Raw genomic sequence first — 14,129 nt, 5'->3', positions numbered from 1 at the left:
GGGCATTGGCGGGTTTCCCCGCCCCCAGCGCGGCCCGGGCGCTCCGAGCCCCCCGGTCCCGGTTCTGGTTCCGGTTCTGGTCCAGGTTCTTGTCCCGGTCCCGGTTCCTGTCCCGCTCTGGACTCTCTCTCAGGTATTTTTTACCAGAAATCTCCCTTTTTCTCCGCGGTTGTCCCGGTCCCGGTTCCGGTCCCGGTTCCTGTCCCGGTCCCGGTCTCTCTCAGGTATTTTTTTCCCTTTTTACCCAAAATCTCCCTTTTTCTCCGCGGTTTTCCCGATCCCAGTCCCGCTCTGGACCCTCGCTCAGGTATTTTTCCCTTTTTGCCCAAAATCTCCCATTTTCGCCGCAGTTTTCGCTATCCTGGTCCCTGTCCCGGTCTCTCTCAGGTAGTTTTTCCCTTTTTGACCAAAATCCCCTTTTTTCGCCGCGGTTTTCCGTGCCGGCGCGGCGGCCGAGGCTCAGCGTTTCTGTAGTGTAGTGGTTATCACGTTCGCCTCACACGCGAAAGGTCCCCGGTTCGAAACCGGGCAGAAACACTTCTCTTTTCCTTGCCGTCACTTCTTCCCTCTCTTTTTCCCCCTTTTTCCCCTTATTTTTGCCCCTCGCTCCGGCACTTTCGGCTCATCTCAGCCCTTCTTTCCATCACTTTTCTGGGTGTAATTTCGAATCTCAGCTCTGCTTCCCTCCCTGCCTTCTCCAGCCAAACTTTCCTTCATCATCCCCAAAAATCCATCATCCCTCACACCCTCCTGTTCTTCATCCCCAGGATCCCCGAGGGAGGAAGCACTCCCTCCTCCTCCTCCTCATCCCCAGGTCCCAGCACCCCCGAGGGAGGAAGTACACCCTCCTCCTCATCCCAAATATCCAGCTCCCAGTGCATCCTCCTCTTCTTCACCCCCGATATGCAGCATCCCTCACACCCTCCTGTTCTTCCTCCCCAAAATCCAGGATCCCAGAGGGAGGAAGCACACCCTCCTCCTCCTCCTCCTCCTCCTCCTCCTCCGCCAAATCCAGGATCCCAGAGGGAGGAAGCACACCCTCCTCCTCCTCCTCCTCCTCCTCCTCCGCCAAATCCAGGATCCCAGAGGGAGGAAGCACACCCTCCTCCTCCTCCTCCTCCTGCAGGCATGGCGGTTCCCAGCGCCGCCGAGCAGCTCCGCGCCGCCGCCTCGTGCCCGGTGTGCCTGGAGCTGTTCCGCGACCCCGTCTCGCTGCGCTGCGGCCACAACTTCTGCCGGGGCTGCGTGGAGCGCTGCGGGCCGAGCCCCGGCGCGGCGGCGGCGGCGGCGGCGGGGCCGCTGTGCTGCCCGCAGTGCCGGGACGCGGCCCCGGGCGGGAGCAGCCTCCGACCCAGCCGGGAGCTCGGGCACATCGCGGGCATCGCCCGGGAGCTGCTCCCGGGGCTGCTGCGGGCGGCGCCGCCGGGGCCGCCGGGACCGGGCTCCGTGTGCGGGCGGCACCGGGAGCCGCTGCGGCTCTTCTGCCGCGAGGAGCGGGCGCTGCTGTGCCCCGAGTGCGCGCGGGGACACCCGGGGCCGGGACAGCGGGAGCAGCACCGGGTGGTGCCGGCCGAGGAGGCGGCGCGGGAGTACCGGGTGAGAGCCCGGGGACACTCGGGATGGGGACACTGGGATGGGGACACTGGGATGGGGACACCGGGATGGGGACACTCGGGATGGGGACACTGGGATGGGGACACTGGGATGGGGACACCGGGATGGGGACACTCGGGATGGGGACACCAGGAGTACCGGGTGAGAGCCCGGGGACACTGGGATGGGGACACTCGGGATGGGGACACCGGGATGGGGACACTGGGATGGGGACACTGGGATGGGGACACTGGGATGGGGACACCAGGAGTACCGGGTGAGAGTCGGGGGACACTGGGATGGGGACACTGGGATGGGGACGCTGGGATGGGGACACCAGGAGTACCGGGTGAGAGCCCGGGGACACTCGGGGGACACTCGGGATGGGATGGGGACACTGGGATGGGGACACTGGGATGGGGACACTGGGATGGGGACAGCTGGACAATGGGGACAGCCAGGGGACACTCAGGATGGGGACACCAGGAGTACCGGGTGAGAGCCCGGGGACACTCGGGGGACACTCGGGATGGGATGGGGACACTGGGATGGGGACAGCCGGGCAATGGGGACAGCCAGGGGACAGGGACATCCCTGACTGTGCCACTCTGGGGATGGGGACAGCCAGGGGTGGGGAAATCTCTCTTATCTGGGGCTCCCAGCCCTCCCTGGACGGGAGGCTGGCTCCGGCTCAGCTCCTCGCTCCTTCTTGGGAAAAAAAAAAATTATTATTATTATTATTATTATTATTATTATTATTATTATTATTATTATTATTGTTATTATATCAGGTTCTCCCATCTCAGACGAGGGATAGAGGAAATTTTGGTGGGAAAACAGAATTTTTTCAGCCCCTCGGAGTTCACTTTTTGCTTCCCTGCAGGAGCAGATCCAGAGCTGCCTCCAGGCGCTGAAGGAGGAGAGAGAAAAATTCCTGGAAAGCCGAAAATCCGGCGCCTGGAGGAGCCTGCACCTGGTGGGAGCAGCTCGGGGGCCGGGTTGGATCTGGGGTTGGGGTCCCTCCCTCTGGCCCAGCGCTGTTTTGAGGCCAAACCTCCCGAATTTGGCTCACGGAGCGTTGGGTTTATCAGTTGGGTTCAGCTGGGGCTGCGCCGGGGAGATAACGAGGGGAGGGAGGGGAGGGAGTGGTCAGGAAAATCCACAAACACCCGAGGTTTGTGCCCAAAAAGGAGACAGGAAAATTAACCCACAAACACCAGAGGTTTGTGCCCAAAAAGGAGACAGGAAAATTAACCCACAAACACCCGAGGTTTGTGCCCAAAAAGGAGACAGAAGAGTCTTTTTTTGCTTTATTCAAATTAAGGGAGAGGCCATGGGGCATTCCCCTGGGGGCTCTCAGATTTTTGGAGGACATTGCCTCCTTTTTATCCCAATTTCCCTCTCTTTTTCCCCATTTCTGAGGTACCTGAGAGGCTCAGACTTCCCAAAAGGAACATCACCACAACATTCATTTTAATACCCGAAAAGCCAATCCCAAAATCTGCGTTTTTCACCCCGGACAGGACGCGGGGCTCGGGGCAGCGCCTGGCGCGGGAGTTCCGCAAATTGCGGCGCTCCCTGGAGGAGCAGCAGCGGTGACCCCGACGTGATGAACATCACCACAACATTCATTTCAATACCATAAAAAGCCAACCCCAAAATCCGCGTTTTTTCCCCCAGGACAGGGCGCGGGGCGAGGGGCAGCGCCTGGCGCGGGAGTTCCAGGAGCTGCGGCGCTCCCTGGAGGAGCAGCAGCGCCTCCTGCTGGCGCAGCTCGGGGACCTGGAGGCGGCCGCGGGCCGGGCGCGGGCCCAGGCGGTGGGAAAGGTCTCGGAGGAGTTGTCGCAGCTGGACACGCTCATCTGGGAGATGGAGGGGAAATTCCAGCAGCCCCCGAGCCGATTCCTGCAGGTGGGAGCCCCCGGGAGGGGAAAAAGGGGGGAAATAAATGAAATTCAAGATTCAGCAGCAAAATCGTCCCCTCAGGGGCTCCCCCCTGGTGTCACTGACACAGCCCGGGTGGGACAGAGCTGGGACACCTGTGGGAAGTGCATTAGGATGGATCCCCCAAAACCCGCCAAAATCCCCCCAAATCCCCCCCGAAAACCCCCAAAATCCCCCCCAAAAAAACCCCAAATCTACCCAAATAAATCCCCCAAAATCTACCCCAAGTAAATCCACCCAAAATCTACCCCAAAGAATCCATCCAAAAATCCACAAGAATTCCCCAGAAAAACCTCCCAAAATCTACCAAAAATATCCACAAGAATTCCCCCACAAAAAATCCACAAAATCCCCCTCAAACCCCCCAAATCTACCCAAATATATCCCCTAAAATCCCCCAAATAAATCCCCCAAAATCCCCCCAAAATCCCCAAAATCTACCCCAAAAAATCCCCCCAAAATCCACAAGAATTCCCCCCCAAAAATCCCCCAAAACACCCCAAAAAGCCTCCAAAATCCCACCAACCTCCCCCCAAATCACTGAAAAATCACAAAAAAATCTCCAAAAACCCACAAAAAATTAAAAAAAAATTCCCCAAAACCCCTCCAACCCAAACCAGGCTGGAGTTCTTTGATCTCGGGATTTGAAGGACCTCAACTCGTTGTTCCTCCTCTCTAACCATCTCCTCTCTCCTCCCACCTTCAGGACATCCAACAGCTCCTGGACAGGTGAGGCAGCTCCTTCTCCACCTCTGGGTGAGATTCCCCCCACCCCCCCCCCCCCCCCCCCCCCCCCCCCCCCCCCCCCCCCCCCCCCCCCCCCCCCCCCCCCCCCCCCCCCCCCCCCCCCCCCCCCCCCCCCCCCCCCCCCCCCCCCCCCCCCCCCCCCCCCCCCCCCCCCCCCCCCCCCCCCCCCCCCCCCCCCCCCCCCCCCCCCCCCCCCCCCCCCCCCCCCCCCCCCCCCCCCCAAATTCCCACCCAAATTCCCCTCAAATTCCCACCCAAATTCCCCCAAATTCCCACCCCAAATTCCCACCCAAATTCCCTCAAATTCACCCCACCCCCCCCCCCACCCCCCCCCCCCCAATTCCCCCAAACCCTTTGGGCTCAGGAATTTGGGTCTGGGGGGGAGGAAACTGCCCAGGAAAGGCAGGGAAAATATTTTATTTAGTATTTTATTTAGTATTTAATTTAATATTTTGTTTAGTATTTTATTTAATATTTTGTTTAATATTTTATTTAATATTTTGTTTAATATTTTATTTAATATTTCATTTAGTATTTTATTTAGTATTTAATTTAATAGTTTGTTTAGTATTTTATTTAATATTTTATTCAATATTTAATTTAATGTTTTACTTAATATTTTATTTAATGTTTCATTTAGTATTTTATTTAATGTTTTTATTTAGTATTTTATTTAATGTTTATTGCTCCTGGGAGGGTATTTAATGAGAATAAAATGAACCATTGGATTGGGGAGTTTCACCCCTTTTTTTTCCCTTTTTTTGCCCCCCTTTTTTTTTCCTTTTTTCCCCCTTTTTTGCCCCATTTTCCCCCATTTTTTGCCCCGCTTTTTCCCCATTTTTGCCCCATTTTCCCCCAATTTTTGCCCCTTTTTGGCAGCTGTGAGAGGATGAGGTTCCACCCCCCGGCCGAGATCTCCCCCGAGCTGGAGAGGAGCCTGGAGGATTTTGTCCAGAGGAACATCCTGGTGAGGGGCACCTTGAGGAGATGCCAAGGTGGGACTGGGTGGGAGGCCCAGGAGGAATGGGGCAAAATCTGGGAGAAACGGGGTCGCTTTGGGGGATACCTGTCAAAAACGGGGTTATTTTGTGAGACACCTGGAATAAATTTGGTTATTTTGTGGGATTCCTGGCAGAAATTTGGTTATTTTGTGAGATACCTGGGGTTCATTTTTGGGATACCTGACAGAAATGGGGTTATTTCGTGGGATATCTGGGATAATTTTGGTTATTTTGTGGGATTCCTGGCAGAAATGAGGGGTTTTTGGGAGATATCCAGGAACTGTTCACCTGAGGTTTTCCCTGAGGTTTTTCCTGCTCCAAAACCAGCTGGGAATTGCAGAGGAGGGAAAAACCAGCCCAGGTCTCGCCCAAAAATCAGATTTGGGGCGGCTGGTGGGAAAATCGGGTCCCACAGATTAGAAGAGCCCAGGAGAGGACAGAGCGGGGATAAATCCCTAAATCCTGGGATGAGTTTGCTGGGAAGGTGATTTTTGACCCCCAATCCCCGGATTCTCTCTCTCCCCAGACAGCCTCATGTTCCTGCTGCAGGAGCCGGGTGAGTTTGGGGCAGGAAATTCAGGATTTGGGTTTGTGGGAGGGGACACCGAGGGTCACACCCTGGCTGTGCGCGAGCCCCGAAATATCCCCAAAAAAGAGCATTTTCCTCCCTTCCCCGGCCCGGGAATTCCGCATTTTGGGACGGGGTGGGGTGGGGAGGGATTTTCCAGGGACTTTAATCCCAAACCTGCCCCGTCCTTCCTGTGCTGGGCGGGCACAGGAGCGTCCCCACCCTCCCGACTGCCCCTGTGGGATTTTCGAGGTCCCATGAAATTATTACTATTATTATTATTATTATTATTATTATTATTATTATTATTATTATTATTATTATTATCATTATCATTATCATTATCATTATCATTATTATTATTGTTATTATCATTATCATTATTATTAATCTATCATCATCAATATCATTATTATATTATTATATTTTCTGATAATATATTAATATAATAGAATAGAACAGAAGTGAATATATTTTTATAATATTATATCTAATATAATATAATATAATATAATATAATATAATATAATATAATATAATATAATATAATATAATATAATATAATATAATATAATATAATATAATATAATAAAATATAATATAATATAATATAATGGATTTTTCAGGGTTTTTTTCCCCTTTTTCAGAGGATTTTCCAGACAATTTTTCCCTTTTTCAGAATGGCATTTTTGGGGGTTTTTCCAGGGCATTTTCAGGGGATTTCCCCCCTTTTCTAGAATGGCATTTTTGGGGGTTTTTCAGGGGATTTCCCCCCTTTCTCAGAATGGCATTTTTGGGGCATTTTTCGGGGCATTTTCAGGGGGCATTTTCAGGGGATTTTCCCCCTTTTCCAGAATGGCATTTTTGGGGGGCTTATTTCCTTTGGCATTTTTGGGGCATTTTCGGGGGATTTTCGCACTTCTTCCAGAATGGCATTTTTGGGGCATTTTTCGGGGCATTTTCAGGGGATTTCCCCCCTTTTTCAGAATGGCATTTTTGGGGGTTTTTCCAGGGCATTTTCAGGGGATTTCCCCCCTTTTTCAGAAGGGCATTTTTGGGGGCATTTTCAGGGGATTTCCCCCTTTTCCAGAATGGCATTTTTGGGGCATTTTTCGGGGCATTTTCAGGGGATTTCCCCCTTTTCCAGAATGGCATTTTTGGGGCATTTTTCAGGGCATTTTCAGGGGATTTCCCCCTTTTTCAGGAGGGGATTTTCAGGGGATTTCCCCCCTTTTTCAGAATGGCATTTTTGGGGGTTTTTCCAGGGCATTTTCAGGGGATTTCCCCCCTTTTCCAGAATGGCATTTTTGGGGCATTTTTCAGGGCATTTTCAGAATGGCATTTTTGGGGGTTTTTCAAGGGCATTTTCAGGGGATTTCCCCCCTTTTTCAGAATGGCATTTTTGGGGGCATTGGCATTTTGGGGCATTTTCAGGGCATTTTCAGGGGATTTCCCCCTTTTTCAGAATGGCATTTTGGGGCATTTTTCGGGGCATTTTCAGGGGATTTCCCCCCTTTTCAGAATGGCATTTTCGGGGCATTTTCGGGGCATTTTCAGGGGATTTCCCCCCTTTTCCAGAATGGCATTTTTGGGGCATTTTTCAGGGCATTTTCAGGGGATTTTCCCCCTTTTCCAGAATGGCATTTTTGGGGCATTTTTCGGGGCATTTTCAGGGGATTTCCCCCCTTTTCCAGAATGGCATTTTTGGGGCATTTTTCGGGGCATTTTCAGGGGATTTCCCCCCTTTCTCAGAATGGCATTTTCCAGAACGCTGACCCCCCCGCCGCCCCGTTTCCCCGCAGCCTCCCTGACCCTGGACCCGCACACCGCGCACCCTCACCTGCACCTGTCCGCCGACGCCAAGGAGGCGCGGGGGCAGCTCCAGCCGCGCCGCGTCCCCGACCACCCCGGGCGCTTCGACTTCGAGCCCTGCGTGCTGGCGCGGGGCGGCTTCACCTCGGGCCGGCATTTCTGGGAGGTGGAGGTGGGCCAGGGCGGCGTGTGGGCGCTGGGCGTGGTGCGGGAGTCCTCGCGCCGGGGGCCCCTGAGCCTGAGCCCCGCCAGGGTGTGGGGCGCTGCAGGCGTTTCCACCGCCACGTCGCAGGCCGCGCTGCGCCTGTAGCCGCCGCCGCGCCTCGCGTGCGCGCTGGACTACGAGGGCGCCGGTGGCGTTCTTCAGCGCCGGGCGGCGACGCCCATCCTGGAGTACACCCGCGCCGCCTTCAACGGCGAGCGGCTGCTGCCCTGGTTCAAGGTGGGCTTGGGGGCGCGGCTGCTCGAGGTGACGCGCGGCGAGAGCCGCCCGGAGCGCGCGGTGGCCGGGAGGGTCGTGTCCCCCCTGGACTGGGTGGGATTCGGTTCTCGCTGCGGATCTGCTCCTGACGGGATGAATCCCCAGCGATGCCAGCCCTCTGAGTCCGTTGGGAGGTCCGGGATGGCTCCGAGATCGGCCGGAGGTTCCAGTGGCGTGTGACGCTTTTACCTTGTTGTGCCCTTGGCGGGATGAATCCCCCCCGAAGTGTTTCCTCTTTTCCCGAAGTTTCAGAACCCAGGAAATCCCTCTGGCTGCCCTGGAGGTGACGCGCGGCGAGCGCTGCCCGGAGCGGGCGGTGGTCGGGCGGGTCGTGTCCCCCCTGGGCTGGGCAGGATTCGGGTTCTCGCTGCGGGTCTGCTCCCGAGGGATGCGGGGAGGAATCCCGGGTGGTGCCACCCCTCGGTGTCCATCGAGAGGTCTGCGATTGTCACATCTGTGGCATCGGATGGCTCCAAGGATCGGCCCGGGGTTCCTGGAGGAGCCCGGTTTGGCGTGTGAAGCTTTTACCTTGTTGTGCCATCGGCGGGATGAATCCTTCCCGAAGTGTTTCCTCTTTTCCCAAAATTTCAGAACCCAGAAAATTCCTCTGGCTGCCCTGGAGGACTCGAGCCCCTGCCCAAGACCCCCGTGCCTTTGATTTGGCCCTTAGAAAAAAACAATTATCAGCCTTTTATATGAAGAATTACAAGCCATGAATATTTAAGTAGAATTATAGCAAATCTATCACGGGGTGAAAAAAAAATAGATTTTTGGGGTTTTTAGAATGGGGCAAGATGGTGGAATCTGGGTGTGTCCTTCTTCTTCTTGGCCTGCATCTTCTGCTGTGATTGGTTTAGAGTAGAAACTCGCTGTCTAACACAGGTATTGGAAAGTCGCTGTAAATATTGTATATTTGAATATTGTAGTTTTAAACAGTGTGTATGTAAATATTGCCGTTTTTTTGTATAAAACGATAACACCGCAGAGTGCCTCTGACTGTCCTGCTGAGAGGACCTCGGCTGGACAGGAGAAAAAAATTTATAGATAAAATACAATAAACAACCTTGAGAATGAGAAATGAAGAGCTCTGACCCCTTCTTGGCTGAGAAAAGAGATTTTCTGACTTATCTCGGGGTCGCTCGGACCAGCAGAGATCCCAACACCGAAATGTTTTTTGTCCAGGGAGCGTCCTGAGCCCTTCACCCCCCAGTTTGGGGGCGGTGTCCACATTCCTGACGTTCGTAATTTTATTTTTCTCAAATAAAAGGTCGTTTTGTGGGGGTTTTTTTGTGTTTTATTTTTCTGAAATAAAAGGACGTTTTGTGGGTTTTTTTTGTATTTTATTTTTCTCAAATAAAAGCACGCCTCCCCGCCCCGGATTTCCTCTGGATTTTTGAGTCTCTGGGAGATAAATCAGGAAAATCCACGCGGGATGAGGAAACCTCGCTGAGCTTCCTCCTCCCCAGCCGCTCACACCCAATTTTCGCTTTATTGATCCACGCAAACCCGATTTATCCGCTCACACCCAATTTTCGCTTTATTGATCCACGCAAACCCGATTTATCCGCTCACACCCAATTTTCGCTTTATTGATCCACGCAAACCCGATTTATCCGCTCACATCCAATTTTCACTTTATTTATCCCCAAAAAAGGCTGGGGAGGGACGGGGTGGGAGCAGCCCCAGGTCGGGCGGTGCCTCAGCCTGGGCAGGGGCAGGACACGAATTCTGCCGATTTTTGGCGCTTTCACCGACACCGGTTTCCTCAAAAACGCGCGATTTTCTTCCGAGGAAACCCAAAAGAGGAAGCGGCAGCAGCGAAACGGCCCCGAAATTAATTCCGGAACCGAGAAGGGGAACCGGGAGCGACGCTGGGCCCGGCAGAAGCGGCGCGGGATGCGCGGGGATTTTTTCCCTTTTTCCTCGGATTTGCCCCATCTCTGGTCCCGCCGAGCCCCGGGAGCTCCTCGCCCGCCTGGGTCCCGTTCCTCCGGGGTTTTTTGGGGATGATTTGGGCGCGGAAGGAGCGGGGCGGGGCAGCTCGAGGGATGAAAACGTGGAATTCTGATGAGGAAAAGCCGGGAGAACGGGAGGGAGACCCGAGGCGTGGCACGGATCCACCCGGGACAGGGAGCGAGCGCCGGGAAGGACCGAAGCGGGCGAGGTCCGGATCCAGCCGGGATTCGGCTTCGTGAGGCGGCGGAGGAAGAGTCCGAGGAAGGAGAGCTGCCCTGGAGGACCTGGTAGGTGCCACCTGCTGACCCTGGGGACATCTGGGGACACTCGGACCTCGGGAATGCGAGGGAAAAAACAATATTACTGCGCGGATTTGGGCGGAATTTGATCCGATTTGGGCAGAATTTGATCCGATTTGGGCAGAATTTGTCCCGATTTGGGCAGAATTTGACTTGACTTGGGATGAATTTTTCCCGATTTGGGCAGAACTTGACCCAATGTGGGCAGAATTTGTCCCGATTTGGGCAGAATGTGACCCGATGTGGGCAGAATTTGTCCCAATTTGTGCAGAATTTATCCCGATTTGGGCAGAATCTGTCCCGATTTGGGCAGAATCTGTCCCAGTTTGGGCAGGGAGCTGCAGGGGTTTGAGCTGGGGTTTGAATCCAGGGGTGTTCTCCCGTGGGAAATTCCTTTCCTTGAGTTCCTCGGGGTATTTCCCACCCTGTTTTTCCTTATTTCTGCAATTTACAATCCCCGCTGCCCAAATTCCGTCAAATTCCGCCCAAATCCTGAGCTCCTCTCGCTCCCTCAGCTGCAAGATCTGAAAAATGAGCTGGAGAAGAGGCAGGCGAAAAAAATCCCAGAGATTTCGCACCAGGAAACCCCAGCGCAGGGCGAGGAAGAGAAGAACCAGCAGCTGGTGAGGGAATTCTCCTCTTCCGAGGGAAAATCTGGGGAAAAAGGGAATTAAACCCCCGCGGGAGGGCTGGCGGTTCCCGGAATTCCCGAATAATTCGCTTTTCTGTGATTTTGAGGGATCTCCGGCTGAGCTGCCTCTCGTTTCTCTCTTCCCCCAGGATGTGAAGAGCTCCATCAGCAGGTTTGTGGCCTCCCTGGAAAATCTTTTCCACGAGTTTTTCCCGGAGGAATGGAGGAGGCAACTCGGAACTCGGCTCCTTTCGGGATGTGCTGATCCAAGGGGATTTGGTCCCAAAAATCTCAAAATAATTTAAAAGTCTTGGCTCCTCGCTCCGGCCCAAAATCCCCCCTCAAAATCCCTTCCTTCCTCATAAAAAAATTTAGAAAAAAACTAGAAAAAATTTAGGTTTAGAAAAATTAGAAAAAAATTAGGTTTAGAAAACATTTAGGTTTAGAAAAAAAGAATATTTAGGTTTAGAAAAGGAAATGAATCCAACAGGGAAATTCGGCCTTTGATCTCCTGGATTCCCAAGGGAAAGGGGGGAAATTAAATCCCAAAATTCCAGCAGCACCGCCCCTCATTGCTGGCGGCTCCCGAGAAGTGTCGGGGGAGGTTTTGTCGGTTTTATTTTAATTTTATTTTTAATTCCAGGTGTGGGAAAGTGACTTTCCAGCTGCCCCTGGATGCGGCTCCGGGGCTGGAAGAGCGAGTTTGTCACTTGTCCTGGAGGAGCAGCGCCCTGAAGGAAACCCTGAGGAAGCTCCAAGGTACCCAGGGGGAGAGCAAAAACAGATTTAAGTCACATTTTGGGAGAGCTGGAGCAGCTGAGCCGCCCTTCTCCCATCCCAGACCCCGACACCGCTCACCCCGAGCCGGTGCTGTTGGAGGACAGGAAGAGCGTTTGGTCTAAGGACAAGGGGAGGAAAACCCTTACAAAACTACAAATTAAACAGTGAACATGCAAAATAACACTACAAAACTACAAATTAACATTCCAAATTAAGAAATGGGCAGAATTTGTCCCAGTTGGGCCAGAATTTGTCCCAGTTGGGCCAGAATTTGACACTGACCGAGCTCTGTCCCCCACAGCCAGCGTGACCCTGGACAGGGGGAGGAAAACACAGATTACAAAACTACAAATTAACATTCCAAATTAAGAAAACACTGAACACTGACCCCAGCTCTGTCCCCACAGCCAGCGTGACCCTGGACCCCGACACCGCCCACCCCGAGCTGGTTCTCTCCGAGGACGGGAAGAGCGTTTGGCGCGGATCCTCTGCCCGCCAGCTCCCCGACTGCCCCGAGCGCTTCGAGCACTGGCCCTTCGTGCTGGGCCACCAAGGCTTCGTGTCCGGGCGCCACTGCTGGCACGTGGACGTGGGCGACGGCGGCGACTGGGCCGTGGGGGTGGCCTGGGACTCGGTGCCCAGGAAGGGGCGGCTCAGCCTGGGCCCCCAGGGCGGCATCTGGGGGCTGGAGAAGTGGGGAGGGCAGCTGCGGGCGCTGACCGCGCGCAAGGCGACCCCGGTGGCGCCGCGGTGGCTGCCCCGCCGCGTCAGCGTGCACCTGGACTGCCGCGGCGGCTCCGTGGCCTTCCTGGACGCCGAGGACGGGGGCTGCTCTTCGCCTTCTCCCGCGCGGCCTTCGGCGGGGACAGGCTCCGGCCCTGGCTCTGGGTGGTGGGCGCCAGGTCGCAGCTGCGGCTGTGGCCCTGAGGGAAAACGCGCCCGCGATTTTCCCCGAACCTGGGGTGGGCTTGGCTCGGGTTGGGGTTAAATTAGGGTCGGGGTTAGGGTTGGGTTAGGGTTAGGGTTAGGGTTAGGGTTAGGGTTAAATTAGGGTCGGGGTTAGGGTTGGGTTAGGGTTAGGTTCAGGGTTTGGATTGCAGTTGGGTTAGGGTTAGCGTTAGGGTTGGGTTAGGGTTAGGGTTAGGTTAGGTTCAGGGTTCGGGTTGGGGTTGGGTTAGGGTTGGGTTAGGTTAGGATTAGGGTTAGGGTTGGGTTAGGGTTAGGGTCAGGGTTTGGATTGCGGTTGGGTTAGGGTTAGCGTTAGGGTTGGGTTAGGGTTAGGGTTAGGTTAGGTTCAGGGTTCGGGTTGGGGTTGGGTTAGGGTTGGGTTAGGTTAGGATTAGGGTTAGGGTTGGGTTAGGGTTAGGTTAGGTTCAGGGTTCGGGTTGGGGTTAGGGTTAAGCTTAGGGTCAGGTTAGGGTTACAGTCAGTGCTAGGGTTAGGTCAGGGTTAGTTTGGGTTTAGGATTTGGCTTTGGCTTGGGGTTAGGTTAGGCTTAGGTTAGGGTTAGGTTAGGTATAGGCTTAAGCTTAGGTTTAGGTTAGCGTTAGTGTTGTGGTTCGTGTTAGGGTTAGGTTAGGTTTAGGGTTGGGTTTAGAGTAGGGTTAAGGTTAGGGCTAGGGTTAGGGTTAGGGTTAGGGTTAGGGTTAGGGTTAGGGTTAGGGTTAGGGTTAGGGGTAGTGTTAGGGTTAGGTTTAAGGTTATGTTAGTGTTAGGATTAGGGTTATGTTAGGACTTGTGTTAGGATTATTGTCACATTTAGTGTTAAGTTTAGGTTTAGGGCAAAATGAGGGTCTAAACAGGAAAGATACTCTTGAGAAGAGACTTCTGTGGGGTATAAAATTTGGAACAGTGTGAATGCAGGAGAAATCCATCTGGAAGGGCCAATTTTCCTAAGTCTCTCCTTACTGGCTGTAGATAATCCCGCCTGCAAACCAATGGCTCCAAAATCACGTTTTTATGGCCTTTTCCCCAACCTCCGATGGGTGGTGTTGGTCTTTTTTTTCTGAAAAAGGTCCCTGTGGTGACCAGGTCTGTGGGCTCCCTGATTTATACCGTTAATAATAAAAATAATAAATAATAATGATTTAAAAAGTTTGATTTCCCCTCTGCGTCATTCCTGACTGCCAGCAGCGCCGCATGATTTCCAGGGAGAAGGGACAGGGTCAGTCCCTGCGCTTGAGGCTCTTCCGGGGCACAAACGCCAGGAATGGGCTTTAATTAAACAAATTAAATTAACTAAACAAATTAAACAAATGGCGTTTAATTAAACAAATGGGATTTAGTTAAACAAATGGGGTTTAATTAAACAAATGGG

At 53.5% G+C, this 14,129-nt stretch overlaps 2 protein-coding genes and 1 non-coding gene across 3 annotated transcripts; all 3 read left to right on the top strand.

The window, feature by feature from the left end:
- Window positions 1–18: 18 nt before the first annotated feature.
- Window positions 19–9,024, top strand: LOC115916576 (E3 ubiquitin-protein ligase TRIM11-like). The gene is given in 8 exon segments (XM_030970303.1): window positions 19–133; window positions 1,016–1,596; window positions 2,477–2,569; window positions 3,274–3,504; window positions 4,244–4,266; window positions 5,164–5,279; window positions 5,812–5,841; window positions 7,656–9,024. Coding segments are annotated over 7 exon segments (1,632 nt in total). The 5' UTR covers window positions 19–133; window positions 1,016–1,128; the 3' UTR covers window positions 8,327–9,024.
- Window positions 465–537, top strand: TRNAV-CAC. The gene has a single exon. It is a non-coding gene; the product is annotated as a tRNA-Val (tRNA).
- Window positions 9,025–10,194: 1,170 nt separating the features above from the next.
- Window positions 10,195–12,739, top strand: LOC115916591 (E3 ubiquitin-protein ligase TRIM39-like). The gene is given in 6 exon segments (XM_030970320.1): window positions 10,195–10,332; window positions 10,917–11,024; window positions 11,182–11,204; window positions 11,676–11,791; window positions 12,220–12,639; window positions 12,642–12,739. Coding segments are annotated over 6 exon segments (903 nt in total).
- The last annotated feature ends 1,390 nt before the right edge of the window (window positions 12,740–14,129 follow it).

The sequence above is a fragment of the Camarhynchus parvulus genome, unplaced genomic scaffold (assembly GCF_901933205.1).
Source record: "Camarhynchus parvulus unplaced genomic scaffold, STF_HiC, whole genome shotgun sequence".
Lineage (NCBI taxonomy): Eukaryota > Metazoa > Chordata > Aves > Passeriformes > Thraupidae > Camarhynchus > Camarhynchus parvulus.
The sequence above is the reverse complement of the archived record's forward strand: the minus strand, read 5'-3'. Positions and strand labels throughout refer to the sequence as shown.